Genomic DNA, 25294 nt, shown 5'->3' with positions numbered 1-25294 from the left:
AACTTCAAGCTATCTTTGACTGAAAAGCTTATTATGCCAAGCTACAAAACCAGCTCTTATAGTGTGGGAGCTGCTACTATGTAAACTACATGAAATTCAGGAGTGATCAGCAATACAATTTTGGATATAGATGCCTTAAGTGAAAGGACAGAGCAGACAGATACTCACCATTGAACACCTCATTGAATTCCCCAGGAGGAGCATGAATTATGAATTTTGCCGCTATACGCACCTTAAATACAAAAACAATCATGTAGTTGTATATACTTGTATTAGTTCCTCTTCAAACCAGTCATGCATTATGTAATTTTAATAGCCAGACATGAAATTGTTCAACTCCCACTGTTTCACATATTTGTTTGGATTATTTTAACTTCCTGTCTTCATCAAAAACACAGAATATAAAGTTCCACCTCTTCAGACAGAATAAAGGAGATTATATGTGATGGAAGCAGACGGAGAAATTGAATCATTCATGTTTTGTAATTATTGGCAAAAAGAAAAAGATGAATATAACACATAAAATCAATAATATATTCACAATCTATTTTAACTTTCAGTCCATGGATGCCTGGGAATCAATACACAATCCAAGAGAGCCAGAAACCATGATGAAGATACACTTGATCTTCAAAGCCTCTCCTCTAATTTTACTACACATGCTATGGTTCTATACTTTCCAAAAGGTCCACAGTTAAGACAGTAACTGATAGACTACACAAGTTTAAAACCACTGCATAGACACTAAAACATGTAATTTCACCTGCATCTACCTATGACCTCTTAGTGCCACAGGATCAACAGATATAGTTAAAAAAAACCACCTTGAGATCCTAATTAATGCAAGTCCTCCAACAATTGCCTTCAGCCACAACTTCTTGCAGAGAAAACACAGCATAAGCCAGTATTTCCACTAAAAGTATGTGCACCTGCCCTGGCTTTCTCCTTCCTGCTTGCACAAGCCCTTGTACAATAACACAGTGAATAAAATCAGAAAGGTTATTGCTCTTTTTTTTCCTCAGACCAGTCCCCTGACCTGGTTGACTGCACAGCTACAGACACATGTGCTTGCAAAAGGAACACAAAAATACTTTTTTAATGTGAAGGAACTTAAAATCTCTCAACTATTACCTTATTTGCAGAATGTCACTCAGCAGACTTGCTTTCATTTATTCTTCTTTCCCCCTTAAACTGTTATGGGCACCCACTACAGAAACTAATTAAATAAATGTTGGTTCCCTAATTTCACCTGACAAAAGTTCCTATCTTTCATACTTTACAGTCATCCAAGTTCAGTAGACACTCTAAGCTCTCTTGCATGCTTGATATGATGTTGCTATTCAAATACAGGATACCACTTCAATCATAGTTCCCATTCCTAACACCTTCAATTACATTTCTGTGGAATAAAGAGCTGGGAGATTCAGTGTCTGCACTCTCTGAGAGCACTGTTTGAAATTAAGGTGTTTGAGAACCACCATATTCTAAAAATAACCAAAGAATGCTTTGCATTTACACATTTATATGTATTTGAAACTACAAAAGAACTGTCTGAGCATGCTAAAGCTCTTGAACTGACTTGCAAACAGCTTTTACTAGCAGCAATACAGCCAGTGCTCAGGCCCCTGGTTCTTGACACAGCCCAAGTTTCAAACAACAGTCTCCAGGAGAGGTGACTCAAGCTTAGAGTACCCTGACAGAGTGCTTAGCTGCGTCACTAGCAGTGTTAAAACCTCAAGTGACTAGCCGAGGCAGCTTTCAGCTCACTAACAGCACACCACCACTAGAGCTGCTAATGGAAATGGAAAAGTTGTCAGTTCCGAACTTTCTAACCTGAATGCTATGTTTTGGATTGCAGACAGCCTTTATCTGCTACCTCAAATGTCCACATCAGAACTCTTCTTTCCTTGTAAACATGAATTTGCATTATACTAAGATAAATGTAACAGGCTTTACTCTTCTCAAAAGAGACAGAGAGACAAGAGCATCTTCTTCTATGGCAACTTATTAAAGCACTTGGCCAGGTAAGAAGAAAGGAGACTTGGATTGTCTCCTTTGAACCAAAGGAACTCATCTGCATTAGCAAGATTATCCCAACCACCAATCTGCACACTCCATACGTCTCCTGCTGAAGTCAGGGCACTGTACGCAGCTCAATGTTCAATCCAAAGAAAAATAAAGGATGTGAAATACAGCTAACCTATGATACTATTAAAGCACTCAAGAAGGAGAAGGGGAAGACTGGCTCCAAGATTCTATCAGGACATTTTACCAAATGACCAATTGTGGTGGTTTTGGCTGGGGCTTTCTTCTCAGTGGCTGGTATGGGGCTGTGTTTTGGATCTGTGCTGAACACAGGGTTGATAATAGAGAGACGTTTTTGTTATTGCTGAATAGCATTTGCACAGAGCCAAGGCCTTTTCTGCTTTTTGTACTGTCACACTGGCAAGGAAATTGGGGGTCCATGGGATGTAGAGAGAAGACACAGCCAGGACAGGTGACCCAAACTGACCGAAGGGATATTCCATACCATATGACATCATGCTCGGTATATAAAGGGGGGGGAAGAAGGAGAAAGGGGGAGATGTTTGGAGTGATAGTGTTTGTCTTACTAAAGTCACCGTGACACATGATGGGGCCCTGCTCTCCCAGACATGGCTGAACACCTGACTGTCTATGGGATGTGGTGAATTAATTCCTTGGTTTGCTTTGCTTTTGTCCATGGCTTTTTCTTTCCCTGTTAAACTCTCTTTATCTCAACCCACGAGTTTTCTCACTTTCACCCTTCTGATTCTCTTCCTGATCCCACTGATGGGACAGTGTGGGGCTTGGTGGCTGATACCAATAACCACCAATAGTAAGGGACTGGGGCTCACACTTAAGAGCAAGTATTTAGTTGTGTGCTTTCAGCAGAAATATCTTCCTGTCTCAACTGGACTTAAGTGCAGCAGACTCCTGGCTCAAAGTTAGATGAAGGAACACTTCAGGTGAACAGGACTGCTCATCCCTGCCAAGGCCAGATTAGCTCTGGGCAAGCAGAAAAACAAGACTCAGAGACATCTGGAGCCCTGAAATAACAAGTCCATCAATTTTGGGCTGGCAGAAGCTATATAAGCAAAACTTGGGTGCCCAAACTGTACTCTGAATGACTGCATGTTTTAAACTGGTAACATCTCTAAGGTGAGATATTAGGTCTGTACTAAAACTGGAATACTACCTCATTTTCAGCTTTTTTGGTAACATAAAACTGCTTTTGCTTCTTTTTTCGCTATCAGTAAAAACTATTCTTATCAGTCAGATTAGCTATGGTATAAGTAATATTCATTCAAAAACATTCAACAGTAACAGATGCTTCTTCAGGACAGACCAAACTAAACATTATTTTAAATGAACATTTTACCAGTAAATTCAATGCCTCATTAAGAACTTTTTCAGTGTGAAAATTCATCATATATGACACTTTTCACAGAACAAAAACACAATCACCCAAATTTGCAATGAACATCTCATCAAGTATAAAGTATATTCATGCTTATAGAAGCAAAAAACCTGAGGTGTCTTCAGAAGTTGCATCTGTCAGCTAAGACTCTGCATTTTGTTAACCTGCCTTTGTGAAGCCAATTTAAAAGTAATGAACTTTGCTTCAGCAGTTAAGCCAAATTAACTTATCTATGATGACTATCTGAAAAAGCCGTATTTCCCCAACTCATACATGCAGGGAGCCCATATAAAAGAATTAAATCCAGTAGTCTCACTTAGCACATTACAACAGAAAATCACTTACAGCTTTATTGCCACTGAATTGTTCCAGAAATAAATGCTCTAAAAGAGGCTTCTGTTTTCCAAAACCAGACTATGCAGAAGGATAAATGAATGCACTTCCATAAGCCCCAACAAGATGAAAATCTCTCCCTTTTGCCAGTTAAAAGCCTCTGGCTCAGCTAACACTTGGGGAAGCACAATTAAAACAAAGGGACAGTCCATATAAAATGTGGTGTTTATGGACAACTAAAAAAAATAAATTAAGAATGCACATATAGCAAGAGGCACATAACTTGTAATACAAAGTGACAGGCAAAAAACCTCAACTGCACTTCAGTCCAGCTGAGACAGGAACCTTTTCTGCTGAAAACTGTTTTAAGAAAATATGTCAATCAGATGCATTACAGCTGCAACCAATGCTGATTACTCAATACACTGAGACTTTTAAAAATTGACTTGAATAGGCCAAAACAGAAACAACCTAATATTTTAAAAGTCTAAGTGACAAACCCTTTTTCACCCAAGAGAACTGCACCTTCACACACAGTACAAGAACCTTACACAGGTATCAGCAAGTAACAAAAAATTAGGTTACAGTTGAGTATTTCTTGAGAAAATTCAAAAGTAAAGACAGACAACACCTGAAGTTTCTCCACTTATTACTCTAGTTACTCCTGAAACACCACCTAAAGTTGAAGACAGTGTTTTATTGATGTAGCTTTCCAAGATTTGATTTATGGACACTGTTTTCAGTTTAAAGTCTTCAGAGTGTCAAAAACCTGACATCCAGTCATCAGTGATTCAAAAAAAGGCAGCTTTTACCACAAGCCTATGTAAGGAACTGCGCATTTATTATATTAAATTTCTTGAATGCAAAACCCCCCCAATCTAAATATGTTTTTATGAAACATGAACTTGTGCAGGTTTGAATATTAATTTGGACAAATCATACAGAAGTTGAGAGTAAGTTATATACAAAAAAAAATATAAAAAAGATACTTTGAAAACATTGAGAAGGGAAGCATTCTGCACTGTAGGCGTTCTCTTTCTCCAATTTTCACATATACACCACTCTCAGTCTTGCTTAAATGGAACCCTGGTATCAGTAGGCAAGAACTAGCAACATTTACTTTCTCATTGCAAATGAAGCCAAATGCTACTCAACACATCAGTTACAAGCTTTTTGATTTTATAAAGTAAACTATTTCAGTTAAGGTAAAAATTCAGACAGAGAAGTTTAGCAAAAGAGAAAAGGACAGGTTTATTGTATGTGATGAGCACGGTTATTGGGCATAATGACTAGAGATTAAAACAATTGGTCTGTCAACAAATGCCTACACTTAGTTACAACAGTATTTGCAGTTTTCAGATTGCACAAGCACAGAAAAATGCAGTAATGTACTGAATGGTGACAGTTATGCTAAATCTATCTTTCTTTTCAACCTTCTGCCTTTATTTCACAATCTAATTTCTCTCAATGTGTGACACCCATCAGATACATTGAGAAATCTTACTCCTCTACCTTTTCCAGCCTAAGACATTCTCAAGTTTATTTTCTTTTAAAGAAGTAATACGTAGTGACTTCAAATGCCCCCAAACCGCTCTTCCTGTTCCTGACACATCAGAAGTGACACTGGCTGAAGAAGCCCGACCTTCTGTGCTGTATGTGCCTATATATGGTCAGGAATACGCGCTCGCAGCAGTGCGGGGCTCCACAGTGCCACACCACTGTCAGCTCCGCCAAGGCATGCTCATTCCTCTCGATCTGCTAAGGTACACCTAAGAGTAACAGGGGAATTAAAACTTCCCCCCTTTCCTTTTTCTTTTCCCTTTTTAACTTAACTGAAACATGGCTGTATTTGCCAGGCACTCTGACAGCTCACTCCTTCAATCAACACCCATGCTGCATAATAAAAACATGCCGATAAGCAAGATGCTGTGAAACCACGTACTTGCCCTTACTCTTTCCTACACATCACTTATTTCAAATTCAGCTGTGAACTCCTTGCAGAAGGGAGACCCACCCTCCTCTACATTTGTAACAGGTTAAAGTTCACTGCTCCACAGCAATAAAAATGAAATAGAGAAGTGGATATTAAAAGCCTTTTTTACCTAAAAAGCTGCACGAAAATTTTGGGGGAGGGTGTGTAAAAGATTCCCATAATACATTTTCACTCAAAAACAACTTTGTTGCTAACCACAGGGGTCAAAAAAAAAAAAAAAGAGCTTCCAGAAGTTACTTTTATTAGTGTTATAGCACACAATGTCAAAGCACTGTATATTATGCATTTATATTCCAGATTCCTGAGGGCACCTAGCTATCTTATAAAACACAATAAATATCCCATTCACAGGAACCTATGTTTGGCAAAAAAAAGATGAGATATCGCACTGGGGAGAAGGGAGCTCCAGTAACAGTAAAGAGTCCAGAGAGGTCCATTCTCACACATGCCTTCTGCTGTAGTTCTTGTTGCAAACCTGTCTGCAGGCAACTAAACAAATGGCTTTGTCTTGACCCACTCTATTTACAGGTAACTACAGGGGTTTCTCACAATTAACCCACAGTTACAGAAATATTAACAGTTAAACTGATTTAAACTAGGTAAGTTCCAATTCTCTCAAGACCCTGTAACTCACACTCACAATAACATACAAGTCATTCAGGGATCCTGCTTGTACTACTTGGACTGACACTTGACTGACTTATCTAGTTTTATCAAGTTCTGAGTTTGATTCAAACTTGTGGTTTGAGTTCAGCTTGAGCTGTACCATTATTTTTCGATATGCAGCTCTGACATCTACCAGCCAAAATGAATTTTGCATTGACACATGTAACAACACATTGAGGAACACAGTCTAAGGTTCAAACCTTTGCAAGATACAATGCCTGATGCTCCGTCAGCACTGCAAACATCAACATAGTTTTTGAGTTTGTAAACCCTTCAGTGTTTAAAGAAAATGTAACTGGCTTCTGCTTTGGATAGCTAGACATCGCTGTCTCCAAGTGCTCATTAAATCCTTAGGATACTTACTAGGATGTTACACCAGCAATGACCATACATCTTTTAAAATAATAAAAGAGCTGGGGATGTTTCCTAGATGGCATAAACTGACCTAATACCATGCTGCTGCTGCCACCAAAATGACTAATCTCCCTGCCTCTTCCTAAATAAGCCCTGTGATGCATTTTTACAAACTTCCATGTATCACCAGTGCTCATCTATTTATGTGAATATTCAGATAAGCAAATTCATATAGCTAAAGAATAGCTTTAAAAGGTGGCAAGAAGATAGCAACCAATTCACTCATAAAAGAACTTTAAATAATTATTGCTCCTTCCTGCTGACAGTTTTGTGAGGTGAAAAAGCCTTCAAACAGCTAGACAAGCACTGGGAATATACATGTGAGGAAGTGATTTACCCCAAGTCAGCAGCAAATTGCCTTCTCAGCCTCTAATGAAACTTCACCATACCCCTAGGCATAATTTCAAACAGTGAAGAAGCATCCCAAAACATGCATCATCTCATACAAACATGGAACCAAGGCTCTGGTAGACAGGGAATGAATACAGAAGTAGTGTTGCAACTGCCTTCCTACCAGGCTCAACCAAAAAATGCACTGTAGTATTCAATTCACTTCTGCTTCTGGAAGAGCTGAGGAAGAAAACACTGCAAAAATGTGGTTCTGTAGCACAGGAAAGGAGGGGCACATTCCATGTCTATGGCTTTGACTGAACAGACACTTCCTTATTAGTAATGCCTAGAGCTGCATTGCATCTGTAGAACGTGTGTTTTCCTCAATTATTTTTAATACACATGTATTTAAGACTATATAACAGTACCAGCACTTAATAGTGGTGCAAGAAGTAAATCTTACACAACATGAAGTATTCTAGCTGCCTTCTTTCTACCTGAAGACCTGACTTGGATAATGAGATTTATTTTCACAAAAATATCCACTTTGAAAGGTGCTGGATGCTTCACTGTAGGGCCTTTCAGCAGCAGAATATCTAAATTTCATAACAGTCTCCATCTTAAAATCACTTTACATAGCACGTAATATAAGATGAAGGATTAATAAAACGCAAACTTAAAACAGGACTCCCGAAAGTCATTGTATCAGTCACAGATAGCAAAGGGGAACATGAAAGCAATATATGTTACTTGGGTAATACACGAGTCTAACCATAAAAAAAAGTATAAGAGAAGATAAATCTCCCTCATGTAATTTTGCAGTTGCCTTTATTACTCCTTATTATATCCAATTTTAATGTCACAAGCTTTCATAGATTTTAACTTGGAAATTAAAAGTATTATACTGGTCTCAAATTAGTGAAACAAATAAGTTCTGTTTGTAGATGTGAAGGGATCAAGATCAACCTGAGACTTCAGCTTCCGCTAACAGCATCAATTAATAAAATCTCTGAACTAAAAAAATTGCTTCTAATTATAATACAGACAGTAGAATACATTATATTATTTTTCCTCACATCTTTATTTCTCTGAAAGTTTATGTCTTCCCAGTAGTTGGCTGGACAACAAATAGGCTAAGAAAACTCCATATATGCAAATGTGATTCTAAAATTATTGGTAGGGCCACATTTCCTAAATTTGTTGTATAGAACATTCTTCCCTGAAGTGTCTTAACTACAAGTTTTTAGTTTTTATCTTTCATGTGGTAGTCCTTTTTCCAGGGATGTACATGAAAGTTCAGAATACAAACAATCAGAAAAAAAAAATAATAACATCTCAGGTTCACAACTTGGACAAAAGTTGCTTTCAGTAACTTCCAAAGGACTTTCTGGGAAAAAAAAGAAAAAGAGGCAAAAAAAAAAAAAAAGATGAGTAGGAGATGTGTCCAATCAAGTAGCATTAAATTCCAGTCTTGGGAGACTACATTGGGTGCTTCAATATACCAGTATTTGAAATTACATCATTTTTAGTACTTCTTATTTCATTGTAGGGTCAAGCCCTAGTATATGTAATCAGCCCAAGAAACAAAACACTGTATTGAGAAGCATGTTAGAGACTAGCACTCCCTTTGCTAAATGGAAATCTCATATAATTTGACAAATATCTTGTGCAGGCATTGGTCTAATGCAAAATTATGAGTAAATCTTACCCACAAAACCTTTAGCAGCTGAGCAATTGCATACTTAGCTTGTGGATCAGATAGGGAACAGATAAGCAGCGTACAAAAAATTATCCTTATTTCCTTGCAAAAGTCATTCATTGAAAACTGAAAAAATAGTAAAATTTTACATTTAGTGAAAAGCAAAAGCATTAACTTTTGCCTGAGAAATAAAAGGTGTAAGAAATGGCTAACTAAGATTTCATTCACAAAGAAAGAAACCGTCAGTCATCTCCCACATACAGAACCAAGACATCCTGTTACACATGATCCTCTCTTTCTCGGCAATCCTTACAAAGTGGTACCCACTATAAGCTAAAAAGCACTTGGTTAATATTTGAAAAGTATTCTTCCACTACAAAACCTAAATTTTTAAAGTAAGTCTTCCTCCTACCCCAAGAGAATTTGTTATAATTGGATACTCCAAGGACATCAAACCTGAGTTCAGTAGCAGTGGGGAGAGAAAGGGAACAGTCTCAGAGCTTGCTCTATGAAAAATAAGGTGCCACCTTAGCTATATGCCTCCCCCTCCCAATTTCGGTGTCTTAAAATCCTCTCACAAAGTTACCTATTAAAAATTTTAACACCTTCTGTCAAGTTAAGAAAGTATCTGAAGTATTTTACATTTCAGAAGCTTTTAAAAAACAAATTACAAAAAAAGTAATTGCCATACGCTGAAAAATCTGCTTTAATTTCTCAATGAGCAGTTCAAGCCCCTTTACATGCCACTTTCAGAAACTGAAAGTGAATATTATATGGTATTGCCTGACAAAAATACACTGTTTTGATAAGTAATGTGGCTAAATCCCTTATATCCTGCTCATGTTTGACTGTCAAAATTGAAAGGAACCAAAGATGGACTTTCACAGCACAACAGTTGATGATTGTGTTGGTGTGCAATAGAATCATATCTATTATATCAGAAATTGTCTCCAGTTTCATTACTGGGCTTGCCAATAACTTGTTCTATTGCTCTTCTCTATTTTTGGTTCACTCTGTCTCTCTTATCTACTTAAACTATGAGGTTTCCTGAGTAGCAAGCTTCTGCACAAGTTTTGTGAGCACAAAGGCGGCAAGATGGTCGTGAGCTGCCACTGCGTTATACATACTCAATAACATGTTAAAAGTCCACAAAAGGTCCACAAAAAGTACCTAATTTTTCAAACTACTAATAGGAAAAGACTATATGAACTGCAGTTTTAAAAATCACTTATATTTATAATATAGGTTTCATTTGTGTTCATCTTCAAGCTTCAAGTAATTACTTTTAAACTTGTCAAAAAGGCAGAAAATTTTGCTCTGCATAGTCACTTTCTCTGGAGGTACACAGTCAAAGCCCAGCAGCAAATCCAAGCAGCACTGGACCCAAGTTGCAATAATTAAATATTAGGAAAAGTTTCTAACCATGGGCTTAGTCAAACATTGCAATACCTCACCCAGAGAGCCAGTATCATCTCCATCATTGGAGATATCCAAAACTCAAACCAAGTCCCTAAGCAACCTTATCTAAGTTGGCCTGCTTTGAACAAGCACCATTTGAGTTACATCCAGAAGTTTCTTCCAGCCTGAATGACTGCAGAAATAGACAAAGTTATTCTTTGCAGTTACACATACAGGACATGATCATTTCTTCAGACAGTGTTTAATACTTCCCCAACAAAGTGATTCAGATCTCTGTCCTGTCCTTCCATCTCAACGACATTAGTGCATTTAAAAAAAGAATAATTCTTAACTCAAGACAACACACTATCTTCATACACATTTTTACAGACATTCTGAGATGTACGTGAAAAATCTTAATCTTGGAAGGACTGCTATATTCAGAACTACATGTCAGTCTAAGAAGCGCTCCCAACTTTCTCATTCTTATTAAAGAATTTCCTCAAAATGTTATCAAAGTGTAACCATGGAGTTTAACCTCATCTTTGTAAAAACAATTCCTTCCACACCATTACACACAGTTACATTTCACTTGAGGAAAAAATATTAACTTTCGTAGCTTTGATAGTATGGTAAATTAAACACCAGATATGCTTAAAAAGTAACTGAGTTACTACCCATTTAAGTATTAAAGGTTTTTCAAACTTTCATCAGATCCTGCTACAGCATTTCCAGTTCCATTTAGCATTTAAATACAAATAAGAACCAGGATGCTCATAGGGTCCTTCTGTGAGACACATTATCAAAGCTGCACTTTCGCACAAAGTGTACACTGATGAACTACAAAGAAAGAACGTTAGGACACTTGCAAGACTTTACCTTAAGTTTACCTTATAGATTACATTGCAATTATACCCAGAAAAGGTTATTCAAATCTGGCTCCGACTCATCTATGGTCTCCAAGTCTCATTCAGCACAATTCTAAAAGTCAGAATTCAAAATCCTTTCAAAATTAACGATTTAGAGCCCAGGAACTGCTTTAACACATGTAAAGATTTTAGAAAAGTAACATTTTTTCAGTCAAAAATTCTGCTAATGTTTCCAAAACAGTTACAGGAGAAAGGTTTATATTTGTGTTAAGGAAGCACCTGAGCCTCCCACAGTGGTGGGCTTGTACGTCCAAGTGCAGTACGCTGTTAGCATACTACATTTTAAAGACAAAGTTCCACGAGAGAGAATGCATTTTACTGGCATAGCCTTTTCATTCCAAAGCACTGACTTTTCCTTTATCTGACAAAGCTACACTGCAGGGTTTAGGCGGTGTAAAACCTCAACCTTTATAACTTAAATGAGGTGTCACAACCTATAAATCTAAGAAGTTACAAAATTACCCAATGCACCAGGAGTACCAGGAAGCAATGAAGGCTCATTTTCAAAAATGGGACTACTTCCTCATCATAAGAGAAGTTTTTTTCCAATCACAGCAAGGTGACCCACTGTTAAACCCCACTTTTCTGAGCAAGTGAAACTACCAAGACATAAGCTTACTGAAAGAGGTGTGGTTCCTTTTTTTTTCAATACTGTTTGACAATTCCCATATTTACTATGTTCAGGAATGCAAGGGCTAATTTTGCATTAAAAAAATTCATGTGTTATCCTTTCCTAAGAGGATTCTCCCCTTTCCTCCCTGAAGGCATCCTCATTTTCTCAGCCTTTATGTTGAGACATACACAGCTATTTAACTTCTGTGCAACCAAACCTACAGTAAACATGTCCCTTCAAGTCACCAAAAATGAACTGCAGAACACAAGCTTTATGTTTTAAATAGTTTTAGTGTTGTTTTTCATTTGTGCTGTTGTTTGTTAACGAATATTTACATTAGCAAATGCAACATTTACAGTAAAATCAGTACCTTCCATCAGTCGTTGCCTATATTTATGTAGATAAATTGTACCTTTTATATTCACACTAATATACTCATTAAAAATATTTTTATATATATTTATTAGTTTGACACAGCCACAGGTAAGAAAACAATTTCTACAGAAACTGGAATAAAACTGAACTGCAAAAAATGGTTACTAGAATTAAATAAAACTACTTCAAATATCCTGAATACATAAAGAGGTTTTGCATTTAAAACTTGTTAAGTGAGGATGTATTACCCATAAGTAGGGCACAGAAGTGATGATTTTCCATTGCTTGAGAGTTCAGAGCTTCAAGATTTACAACTTTCACACCTAATTTTTATTTATAAACTGAAGCAAACATAAACTTATGTTTTCCACATATCCAAAAGTTTCTGAAATTTCAGTGACCTACCTGAATAAAGCAACTACAAAACACTGTGGCTCATAAAAACTGTCTTTAGCACTGAAAAATCACTGGTCCTGGATGCTAAAGGCAGTAACTCTCACTGGCAATAGCCCAACTTCAGATCTTTGGATCTACACAAATCTTACACAGCTTATTTACTTCAAATAGTTCTCAGATTTTTTTCTTTAAATGTTTATTCAAATTTATCCTCACACTTACTATCATTATTGAAAGAAAAGCAAGGCTTCAAAAATCTCACACTAAAATGTGAATCTAAGGAACAAGTTCAAAACCAGTTATGCAATCCTGAATATTGAAATCATACTCCTTCTGGCAACTGGCTCTTCTTCCTTGGTTTTACAGCTTCTTTACCTGAACTGTAACTCTCTGTTTTGCCATTATTTCAATTATGCCCCTTCTGTATTCTCAATTATGCTAAACACTGCCAGTTTTAAACTTGAATTATGCAACAGCTAAACACAGTCACCTTAAATCTAGCAAGAATATGCAAGTATATGCAACTGCTTACTGTCTTTGCAACACTTAAGTCTTTTGACTACACATGAAGTAAGATATGGATCCAAGACCTTCCAGAAGTTGTCATATCAAGGGGCTATATCACTCGATCTCCTACTTTCTTGTGCTCATACATCATTATTAGGAATCTGATACAAAAAAACTTCTGTTATTTGGTGCACCTTCTTCCCTCCTTGAATTTCAGAAGTTTTGACCAGGGCTCTAGTTATGCTTCTACTGAAATTAGCTACAAAACTACATCACCACCATCATCTGCATCAGCCTTCAACACTATCAGTTCTGTATCAGGGGAGAAAAGTATATAAAGGAGCAATGTGAATTATTTGCATGAAAAATCAATGTTTGCCTGTTTGCATCTACTCCTACATTTATTTATAGTCCCAGCTGGATGAGTGAGAAGGGCGTGCTTGTCAAATGCTATCCAGCTGATTTTTTTTTAGCTCAGTAAACTGAATGTTTCAAATAACATTTTTATTTTACAATGATACAACAACTTAATGCATCAGAAAAAAAATATTAAGGCATCACAAAATCTACAGAGATATTTGTCTGTTTTTCCACTAGTTTGCAGGTTACCCATCTTTGCTTTCTTAGCCAATAAAATACACTCTCAAACTTGGAAAATTCTACTCATATAGGCCAATCAATTATATACAGGACTGAAGCAGATAAGTAATCAATTTAAATTTACAATGGATGAGTGCTCATTCTATTTACTTATATCAAGACAGGAAGAGTTTCTAGAAGGCCTGCGCCCATTTTCAGAGAAAAAAACCCTGAAATTAGTGGGTGGAAGAAAGTTCAGAAAACTCCATCAGTCACAAAAGCACAGACCGTGCTTCAGAGACAAGATAAAATAGTCATTGTGCCTTTTCTTATTTGATGGGACAACAAGCATTGGGCACAAAATCAAACACAGGAGGTGCCATCTGAGCACCAGGAAACACTTTCTTACTGCAAGGGTGACCAAGTGCTGCCACAGGTCATCCAAGGAGGTTGTGGAGTCTGCGTCCTTAGAGATTTCCAAAAGCCATCTGCATGTAGTCCTGGGCATCCTGTAGATGACCCTACAAAATGACCTCCAGGGTCCCTTCCAACCATTCAGTGATGACAAGATAACTTGTAGTATAAGTATTTTCTGCATACCCTCTAGGTACAACATACTCGATCAGTATTACTTGTATTTTCTATAAGGGGCTAAAAGTAACATGGATTACCACCTATACTTCTTGATAAGATTACTGCTTGTACCAACACAGAGGCGGTATTTGAATGTGAATTACATAGAGGAGGGCACAGTCTTAAAACCTCTTGGGAAACAGACAACGAGATCCTGGTGCTACACATCCCTTGGCACATCAGTGCATCTCTAGTCACAAAAAGTGATCAAACAGAAAATCTGTCTTATTGTAACCACTTAAACAGTTTTGACATCCTTCTAACTTCAAACAAGTTTGAAATATCATTTATTGATGCCTCTCACATTTGTGTCACCTCACAGCTTCCACAGCCATGAAAATCTAAATTTTTAAAGTCGAAAGTGAACAAGATCATGCATTACATAAAGGCATTAGTAGTGCACCAGCACCATGTAGACAAAACACCACACCCTAGCTTGGAAACAGGCAGCTGCCATGAAGATGGATCCAACAGAGGATGACAAGGAGGAGTGATAACTGAGGTTTCACAAGACATCCTGCTCCTTGTGAGACTTTTCTGGAAAAATGTGCCTTAAATCTAAATTTCCAACTGCCACAAGAACAGATTATACATACATCTCTCTAACACAGGCCGTCTGCTCCTTGACGTTACGCTTCCCCAATTAATGCCTCCTAGCAGGAAGTAAAACAGCGTTCCTCACGCCCACACCCAGCTCCTCTCCGCAATCACCTGCTCCCCATGTCCTCCCGCAGCCCGCGAGGGTGCAGGGGGATGCAGGCCCGGTGCTCCGGCTGGCACGGGCACGGCGCTTTGGGAACGGGAAGTGGGGGTGGGGGGAGGGGAGAGCCCTTCCGCGTCCCTCCTGCCTCTCCGTGCCGTGCCCGCTCCCCGCACACGGGCCGGCACAGCGCCCGCCGCCCCCGGCGCCGCCCCCGCCGGGCCCGCACCGTACAAGGCGCGGCGGGAGATGCGGCCAGGCCAGCCGAGCCCTGCCCCGGCCTCCCCCGACCCCCCGCCCGCCAGGGCCGGCCCGGGGCCATGGCGACAACAGGAACCCGGGCCGAGAGCCGAGCTGGGCCCGCCGGCTCGGAGGAACGGGGGACAGGAGGGCGGCGCGGCTCAGCACAGCACCCTCACCCATCCAGACATCCCTACCTTCTCCTCGTCGGACAGCTGCTCCTCCAGGTCCGCCATCTTCCCGTCGGCTGCACCGCCCCCTCCCGGCTCCTCCTCCCGGGCAGGAAGGGCGGGACCCGCGCGCGCTCCCTGCGGAGGCCATGCCTGCGCGCGCGCGGGGCGGGTGGGGATCCAGGGGTGGAAGGGCGTGGTCGTCGCGGAAAGGGAGGGTTGTCGCCCAACTCAGATGGGGGCAGGCAGAACTGAAAATCACAGAATCGATTAGGTTGTAAAAGACGTCGGAGACCATCGAGTCCAACCTGTGGCCAAACACCACCATGTCAACTAGACCATGGCACGAAGTGCCACGTCCAGTCTTTCCTTAAACACCTCCAGGGCCAGTGGCTCTACCACCTCCCCGGGCAGCCCATTCCAATATCTAATCACCTTTTCTATGAAAAAATTCTTCCTAATATCCAATCTGAACCTCCCCTGGTGCAGTTTAAGACTATGTCCTCTAGTACCATCTCTAATTGCCTGGGAGAAGAGGCCGACCCTCACCTGGTTACAGCCTCCTTTCAGGTAGGAGGAGAATGTCCGGGTTTCAGACAGAGCCTTGGCAGGGTGCTCAGTGCGGATCAGTAGATGTGGGTGCTGAGGGCGAGGGCTGCGGGTTTGTCTGCAGCATCCCACAGGGTGCTGGGAGAGGTTGTGGGAAGCTCAGTCTGGTGTGACTGACAGTGACTGAGGAAACAGACTGTGTGAAATGATTCATACTGTCAAAGATTGGACATGGAATTTGGTCAGTGGGAGGAAACAGAAAAAAAAATAGATTGGGAAATTTTTACCACAAGACCGAGAAACGTGAAGTGTGTCATCCAGTGGTGTGACATTGCAGGTGCACAGGGGTATTCGAGATGATGACTCACAAGGATTGCCCGTAGTCCACTGATAACTCTTCGTAACATTTCAATGTCCAGCACAGTGCACTTCACCTCAGTTATGATAGACAAGGAAAAACTGATCATTGACTGGAAAATCACAGGTGTCAGGGTACGCCTAAAGTCAGTCATGGTTAGTGGAGTGAATGTAGCCAGCTTCTAGCCAAAGGATATTGTTATGCTATGCAGTTCATCCACTTCTGTCTTTCTTGTGTGTTTGTACACAAATCTTGTCACATGCAGTAGAACAAATTATTGCTAATATTTGTAGAATTTTTCAGGGCTATCACTCTAGATGCAGTAACAGGTCTGTTGCATGGAAATGAAGGAAAGTGATATTGGACAAAAAGTTATTACAGTCAAATGGATACACGGATGTGACAATAGCATCAAAAATCTATATATGAACAAAGGATGTAAATGAAAATAAGTCAAAATAATGAGTATATAGGTTGGACAACATGGCTGATTCAGGAAAGTCGAAGAGAGATTTAAAATTTCTGTAACTATGGAGTATAAAGGTAATGGACAATAGTTTATTTATGTCAGGAACAAAATAAAGGATGACTAAAGCTGATGTTTGATTAGGCCATTGCTAGATGTAGAGTGGTGAAATGTAGAACAGAAAAGGTACATCTAAGGGATATTTGGGTTTGGAATATCGCACATTTATTTTTTGGACTCAATAATAAAAGGTAATGGTCTGTAGCATGGAAAGGCATTGTGCAATGTTCTGTTTCATATAACAGGACTTTAACTTCCACCCAGGAGTCTGAAGAGTAATTAGCTGAGGAGGTCTGTGAAGTGCTCCTGTTAATTTTTAACACACCTTGGGATTTGCCATGAATGTTGCTTTATTTAATATTTATTAGGAGAATAGTTCAAAAAGGTAGATCTTATCAGATAAATGTGAATAGTTTTCTTATGAGTTAATATATTTGATGTACCATATTTAGACCAGTTTTTTTTCTTGGAAGTTTGCTGAAACTAGCATGATGAAGTGAATGATTCAGAGGACTGTGTAGTCATCGTAGAAACTGACGGGAATCTTCTGAATAGTATCCTCACAGGTGATTTACTGTGACCTTAGGACTTAATGGGAAATGAATAATCATGCAGAAATAAGTAGTGTTCTTGCCTTGTGACTCAGTATGTTGGAGTGCTTGTGTGTCTTTTCAGGAAGAATATGAAAATTTCAGAGGGATTTTAAAGGAGAACTAAAAGTAATCCTGGAGTTGCAAAGCAAATTTCAGGAGATGAGGCTTAAGGATGTCAAGACTGAGAAGTGACTTTGGAAATAGCAGTGATACACAACTTAGTTTGGAATTTATATGCATCTTATCTGAAGTCATATATCTTTACTTGTGATTTTAAATTGACTGCAGCCAATTTCCAAACAGTACATCTTCTCCTACTATAAAATTCACCTTTTTCTCATGTGCCAGTTTCTTTACACATTGATTGAAGCCTAATTTGCACTACAATTACTTACAGAACAACAAAACATCCTGTTGCTCCCTAGGTAACTCATGCCTTAGTAGATGCCTAGTCCCACTACATGAAGCTCAGTGTGGGCTAGCAGATCTGTCTGATGAGCAGCGTGTGGTTTACTGATGTAGTGAGAGAAAAACAAATGAATTAAACAAAACAAAAACCAAAACCCAAACAACAGCTACTGAGTTCTGCTGATCTGATCAGATATGACAGAGCTACCAATCATGTACCCTGCTATTTTGCTGTACTGTTTCTGTCATTTCTTTCTGTATTGACTTCATAGGGCCAGACCCCTGGCCCTTGAGTGCCATTGGGAGGGAGAGCACAGCACTTTTTCCTGCAAGATCTCCCTGCAGGGCTGTCAAAATGGCTTGAGAGAAGTGCAGTTTCTGTGCTAAAGCCATCCTGAAGACTGGCAAGGTGGTGATGGGGCATAGCACAGCACACCTCCTTTCTCCTCCTGCTCTGGCCCCAAAGGTTGAGATAAACAATGCAGAAAAAAAATAAAGTAAATAAATTGACATTTTATCTATTGCATCTGCTCTGAGGACAAACTGATGAGAAGTGTATTTGGTGCTTACTCCTTTAGATCTGGAGGATGTACTACACTCTTGTTTCCTAGGAAAAAGTGGACTCTGGTCAAGCTCTGAGTCCTGCTCAGATGGTGCTCCTGGCAGAGGGACAGAAGGAGTGGCCAGAAAGGTGTGGTAGGCTGTGTCCCTTGCTGCCTGCTCCTTTCCATGGGGAGGGTTTTCCTGCATCCTGATACCTGTTGGTATAAATCCTCACATTCCTGTGGGTTGATGGGAGGCATACTCCAATTCCTGAGATTCCCAAATATGTATCAGATCTTAGGGCCTTGGGCATTGCCTGTCAGTTTGTCTCCGTATTTTTGGGGAGTTGTTGTTTGCAAACCTCCCAGTTTGCTCTGTGTACCTTACGGATCCTTAGCAGCAAAACCAAATAGGTTTGTTCTAAAGAAGTTGAATGTTAAATCCTTAAAATGGCATTGGAAGAAAAGCTATGACAGGAAGAAAACTATTAATCAAGTGTAACTGTAGGGCAAGCCTGAGACTAAGCTTCCTTCTAAGGTAACACTTAGGATCTTTTAGGCCCTAGCAGACATTCAAGAGAATGACTCAGTAGTCCTTCACCTGCTGTGGAGATCCCTCTTAGAGTCATGGAACAGCCCAACTTGGAAGGGACCTTGGAAAATCATCTGGTCCAACCTTTCATGGGAAAGGGAGAATTGATGAGATTTGTCTAGTGCCCTAGTGCCCTTTCCAATTGCATCTTGGAGGTTGTTCCAGTTTATTCCTACTGTAAAAAATGTCTTTCCTATATTAAGATTTTTGTTGATACCTTAGAATTTACTGTCATTAGGTTTTTTGCTTATCAGGTCCATCGTCTTGCTTACTGTGGCATTTTTAAGATTGTTACAACATTCTTTATGCTTTACAACCATAATATTTTTGTCGCGGTAGGAACGGCCGTGCGACATAAAAAAGGTTCCAACAAAGTTTATTTCCAGGAAAAAGACAGCACACCGGGGCTGCTTAGCAGTCCCTTTAAGTACAGTTTTTGAACACACGTAATCCACACGGATAGGACAGTTCAAACTCACACAGCAGAATTCTTACAGCTAATAGGTGCATTTTCTAAACTCTACTTTCTCACAACAACTTTGCTCTTTCTCAAAACAGCCCTGTAAGGTTCCCACAACAGTCCCGAGCACCTGCTCTTATTTTTTTCTCATGTTGATGTTTTTCCCGACCACTCTCGTTCAAAACAGGTCTCTGTTCTCATGAGACAATGTTCCTGTTCTCACGGGACAGCTTCTTCAGGATGCATCAGTATATTGTCAGGATCAGGGCCTCAGTCCTCTCTTTCAGTCCATCTCAGGGGTACACTTTGATCTGGTCAACATCGACTGCTTCGTCGATAAGTGCCAGGCTGCTGACAGGTTCTCTGTCAACCCCCGACATATTTTTACAAGTTTTATTAATTTTGCATTCTATTTTATGGTTTCCATGGATAGTATGGATGTCATAATTATTTAGATCACAAACTGGATAGTTAGAATGTATTTCTTTTGTTAGTTTTAGGGGTCTTGATTAACACATTTACCCTAGAAGCTCTTTTTAATTTCCTCATAGGATTGGATTAGGCCTTATCCAGGCTTGCTTTGTGACTTCCTACTCTGTTTCTATTCTTGGGAGTTTTCTCAGCTTCTTTCTCCACCCCATCCCCTCCACAAATAGTCAGCTATGTAGCTTGCCTTATGTAATTCAAATTCCAAGTTTTGCATTTGCCTTTCTTTTGACATGTGCCTAGGAATTAGATACCCATGCTGTTTCTTAGATTTATCTTGAAATGCAGGCCAGTGGTTTACTTCACTGGTTACAACAAGATTTATCTCTCCCACAAATTGAGGCGCTTTGAAGCAGATGTACTCTTTCAAGAGCTGAGTGGAATTATTAATTTGCAATACAGAATTTTTATCCAGGAATGGGAATATGCAAAAGTAGGATGAAAAAAGCAAGTGTTGAGCATTTCAGAGGAGGACACCCAAAGGAAGGAAATACAGCTATGTCTCGTTGGCTGCTGCTCTAGTTCCAGCAGAGATAAGGAAGTTACATATTTTTGAAGGCAATGGGTAATAGTGCAGCAGCATCTGCAAAGAGCTGAAGTCAACAAGAAGATAATAAGGATGAAGTGCTGCATACTGAGCAATATACTTTTCAATCTAGTCAGTTTCATGCTATCTTTTCAAATGAGCAATGCCTATATATTCCAAATTGCCTACAGATTTTCAGAGCTGCTAAAAATGTCATATTCTACTGATCCTGTAGCCTGTAATCTTCAGACATGGGTTATGTGTTGGTAGGGTTCTCCACAGTGTTAGCTATTAAAATGTCTCTACCTGCTAACTTCTTTTCTTAATCTATCCTTTGACTTCTTGAATGTATTGTTTGATAAAGTTGTCAGACTTGCAAAAGCACTTTATCCAGAATTCTCTGAGGAAAGAATTCTGATTTCCTTCTGAAGTGTAAAATGAAGTACTGTCGAGCAAAGATTAGTGACTTCTTATAAAACATCTTTCACTACAGAAAATCTTCTCCCTATGCTAATTTATTTAGTTGTGATGCAATATAAGAAACAACTGCATAGTAAAAGTGTATTCTAAAAGTGGTTTTGAAGTTAGCGGTGCGTGATCTGAACTGAACAAAGCAGTGCCAGAACCGAACAATTTTGGGGATTTAGATTACAACACCAGAGTTTTGAGGAAAAATAAGACAACTAGAAAAGTCTTCTGTGGCATTGTTCACAGTATCTGTGGGAAAGTTGCTAACTTAAACAATCTGTGCTACAGTGATAAATGTTTTGTTAATAAAATATATCATGTCCATGTACTGTGACAGTGCTTTGAAAGAAGAGTATAAACATGTCTATTTTACAGCCTGTTTTTCAAAGATAAATAAATTTGCTATAGACAGGTACAGCTAGAGGTTTTCAAGGAGAACATTTATGAATTGCAAAGAGTTCAAAGAATAATCAGGGACTGGAAAATCCAACCAATACAATCTCTCATTAGTTTTATCAGAAAAAAAACACAACAACAAACACCTTAAATGTTTCTAAGTACTTTCTGGGAGATCAGAAAATTGTTAATAGGATGTTTTGGTATATTAGAATATTACAGGATTTGTGGCCAGTAGTTTAAACAGGACAAATTCAGGCTAAAAATAAACTTAGTATTAATTGTCAGAGTAGTTGACTACTGAAACAATTTAACCGAGGCAACATTGGCACTAGCAATTTTAGAGTAAAGATTGACCATTTTTCCAGAAGATATATTCTGCAATTCAGCAAGGACTTAAGGCATCTTGTGGCCTGTGTTACAGGAGAAGGTAGCAAGGAAGATCCTGAAGCAATCCTTCTAACGCTGTATGGCATGATTCTCTGAGCCCTTTTCCTGTTCAGCAGCCGACAGAGAGAAACTCAAGTGAGAATGGAAGTGGCTCCATGGAAGAGCCAAATTAGAAGAGGATAGTTTGAGTATAATGAACTGGATCCAGTGAGAATGGAATTCAAAAGGGAGAAAAAAAAAGGTAACCAGGAAATTACTGAGGATAGAGTAGGTATTATTGAAATGGGGAATATCATGGTCAAATAACCGGTCGTAAAACGGCTTAGCTGAGTATTTAAAATTGGATTATCGGGGGGTATTTTTGATAGTTAACTGATAAACACCTGAGTCTGAGCTGGGGACTCTCAGCTTCTGTAGCATCAAGAGGGAGAAATAAGCACTCCAAGGGTGAGATTCATCTGACTTAGTTAAGATGCCTGTTGTAGGACAAGATTATTGTCTGTAATGAGGTGGCTAATTCAGGTCCAGTTGTCTAAATACTAGGTGTCTCTGTTATGATAGCCAAATCCTTTTTCAGTGTTAGAAGATCAAAGGGAAAGACGGTGATGGACCAATGAAAGGGGACAAGGGCTAAGGGAAGAACATGAGGGACTTGTAAGAACTTAAAAGGCTAAGGTAAGGGAGAAAGGACTGTGCTTGTCATTCAGCATTGCTCTGTGCTCCTTAGGGAACCTGTACTCAGGGATGTAAATCTCATATTGATCCACAAAGGACTTTGTACCAAGAGGACTGTAGATCTGTACAGCCTTTATTGCACCTCCTACTCAGACATCAGGAATGCTGTATGGATATGAGAGCAGGATTAGGATTAACAAAGGAAGACGACAAATCAGAATCAAAGGATAAGGGTTCTGCACCCCATAATAGCTGAAGAGTGCCCTTAAGATAGCAGTGTGTCTTACAGTAACTCTGAGACTTCTCTAGCCTGAACCAGTCTTGCTCTTTTTTGGTGTACATCATTTGTTTGTCTTTGCTCTGTACCAGGAAAGATTGAGAAAACAGCATGGTACTAGGAGAAAGCAAAACTGAGGAAAGCAAAGGAGCTGGAGCACTGCTTTCCCCAGCCATCAGCTTGTTACAGGAATAGAACATTAGCTCACAGGAATTGAGCAGCCACCTGATTCTGGAAAGCTCCATGAGAAAATGCAAAAATTCCTTTCCTTCCTTCTCACTGAGCCTGGTTCCTGCTTATATTTTTAGTTATTCCCTTTTGAAAAAAGAAAGTGTAGTCTTCTAGCTGAATTTATTTACTTTCATTCTAAAGGAGATGTTGTTTGGCAATTTTATTTTTCAACAGGAAATGGCAAATGTGCTGATTTGTTTAATGAAGTTGAGATTCACTGCAGGAGTCCAAATTCCTTTTTCTTTTACTCTCTGTAGAACCAAATGTCTTATGAAGATAAAATCTCAGTAAAGATAAACCATGCAAGCAGATGTGACTGAAGGGCTGGGAATTTCTCTGCTTATGTGGTAAAAAAGGCCTCACAGAGTCAGTGGTACTTCATGCTGTTTAACAGTGGTATGGGGTCTTAATTTTTGATCTTGTGTCACATATTAGAAGAAAAAGTAGGAAGAGGAATCAGGATTTTTAAATAAAGCAATGTAATTTTATTTTTACTTGTGTGGGCTTTGAATGATGCACAAAATTAGTACTTGAGTGCACTTGCTGCTGTGACCAGCTTCATAGGCTTCATATTGACAACCCTTTATTCAGTGGTTTACAAGGAAGAATTCCTACCCCCTCCACCAAGCATTTCCACTATGGATTATCTCTATAAGAATGGGATTTCGAGTAGGTTAATGATTCTGTTTATTCCTGCAAAGATTGTAAAAAGGGAAAAAATATTTTTGTTGTTGCTGCTGCAGTAAATGGGGATAAAGGGATAGTTCTCCCTCAACTGGCACGAAAGGCAACTGACAAATATCTAATGCAAACCCAGCAAAAATACATCTCACCATAATGTCCTCAACACCTTCCAAACCCCCACCTCCAAAGTAATCTTTTGGTTAAGAAGAACAACAACTCAGAACAAAAGTAACACAAAGATTAAAGGTCCGATTTTACGAGTTTCATTTCTCCATGTTCAATAAATGCGCAGAGGAATAAATCATTATGCTTACTCTGAAAAAATGCTGTAATTTTTCACTTTGTGGCCCTTTAGCAAGCATTTTGTTTGAACTAACTGAAAGTGGAAAATATTAAAACTGGGACTGTATTTTGGTAGTACTTAATAACTCACTAAATAATTTCAATATCTAGATGAACTATTTTGAACCAAAGAAAATGCTTTTGATCCTGAAAGGGAACAAAGTTTTTTTCCACATGTGCTTTAACCAGTTTTCTAATTTTTAGAGAGTTGCTTTTGCTACATACCTGTGCCTGTTTTAACTCCTGTTGCTGTGTTATAATGATATCCCTGCCTGATATGGAACATTATTAGTCTGACGGAAATCCTCGTGTGCGTTCTTTCCAGATGGTAAGCTCAGGCTTTTGCTATCTGTAGAAAGTAAGTCCAAATACTGTACTCCGCTTCTTTTCTCACCAGAAGATTTTGAAGTTCTGGTTTCAGTCTCTCATGTCAGATCAGGATATGCAGCAAAAAAAAGGAGTCTCACATCTCTGTTGTGCTGTGTAGGATGAGGTGACGAAGAGGTACAAATAGAAGTGGGATATCTAGATATGTAAAGTAACACTATCTAGTGTGATGGAGAGGGCTGTCTTTTCTCCCTACTTTTTTTTTTCTAATTTTTGTGGCCTTCAAGTCAAAAGCCATTTCTAGGGAAAGAGGTAAAGGAGAGCAGCAGGGAGCCTTTATAGATGTTTCAGGTGCAACACAGGAGATGACAGAGTTTTCTTGAAAATGTAATGGTGGCAGAAGGTGAGACTTTGATAACCTATGAAAGAACTCGTAGGAACAATACTGGGCAGGAGGTGGTGAGGCTCAGGTAGACCACTGTTTTTGTGTGCTGCTTGCTGGCATGATGACATGAAAAGCTGTTTCTAAACCTAGTTGAGCTTATTTACAGACCTGCTGTAACTGAGTCCACCTTCCTCATGCAACCTGTGTCCTCACACATTGTTTTCTGGCTGTTCTCTTGTGTAGCACAGGATGATTGGACCTCTATGTGTTCATTTCTGGTAGTTTTTAGCTCTTCATTGCTAGTTACTTGTTTCTGGGTTTGGCTTTACATTCCTTTTAGTCACAATCTTTTCTTTGCTCTGAGTCATATCGGGTTGTTGCTGCCACCACTGCTTCCTGCCTCGTGTGCTGGGACTTTTCCTGTGAGCCAGGAAAGAAAGAGAAGACCTAGGAAAGTAGTGGGAAAATAGGAGGATAGGGAGGAAGGGGAAGCACATCTCACGTCATGTTTTTTCCTCACAGTGTACTGCCCTTCACAGTTTCTGTGCAATACAGCCTGCCTCTTGTGGGTTGTATTCCAGGGAAGGATTTTTCACGTGGTCTGTTAATAAACCCTCCATCGACTCATGAAAGTCTGTTGTAGCTCTCTAAACCTGGCAAAGTTG

The 25294-nt window shown here is 39.3% G+C and overlaps 1 protein-coding gene across 1 annotated transcript in view; it reads right to left on the bottom strand.

Moving 5' to 3' along the window:
• Nucleotides 1-24997, bottom strand: part of CAPZA2 (capping actin protein of muscle Z-line subunit alpha 2) — a 41996-nt gene extending 16999 nt beyond the window's left edge. The window contains exons 1-3 of the mRNA XM_027682189.1: nucleotides 24937-24997; nucleotides 15442-15644; nucleotides 169-232 (exon numbers count right to left, since the gene is read on the bottom strand). Coding sequence (XP_027537990.1) covers nucleotides 169-232; nucleotides 15442-15644; nucleotides 24937-24997 — 328 coding nt within the window. The remainder of the gene's footprint in view (nucleotides 1-168; nucleotides 233-15441; nucleotides 15645-24936) is intronic.
• Between the last annotated feature and the right edge of the window lie 297 nt (nucleotides 24998-25294).

The sequence above is a fragment of the Neopelma chrysocephalum genome, unplaced genomic scaffold, assembly GCF_003984885.1.
Source record: "Neopelma chrysocephalum unplaced genomic scaffold, ASM398488v2 Primary Assembly neopelma1_62, whole genome shotgun sequence".
NCBI lineage: Eukaryota > Metazoa > Chordata > Aves > Passeriformes > Pipridae > Neopelma > Neopelma chrysocephalum.
This window is presented reverse-complemented; position numbering and strand designations above follow the sequence as displayed.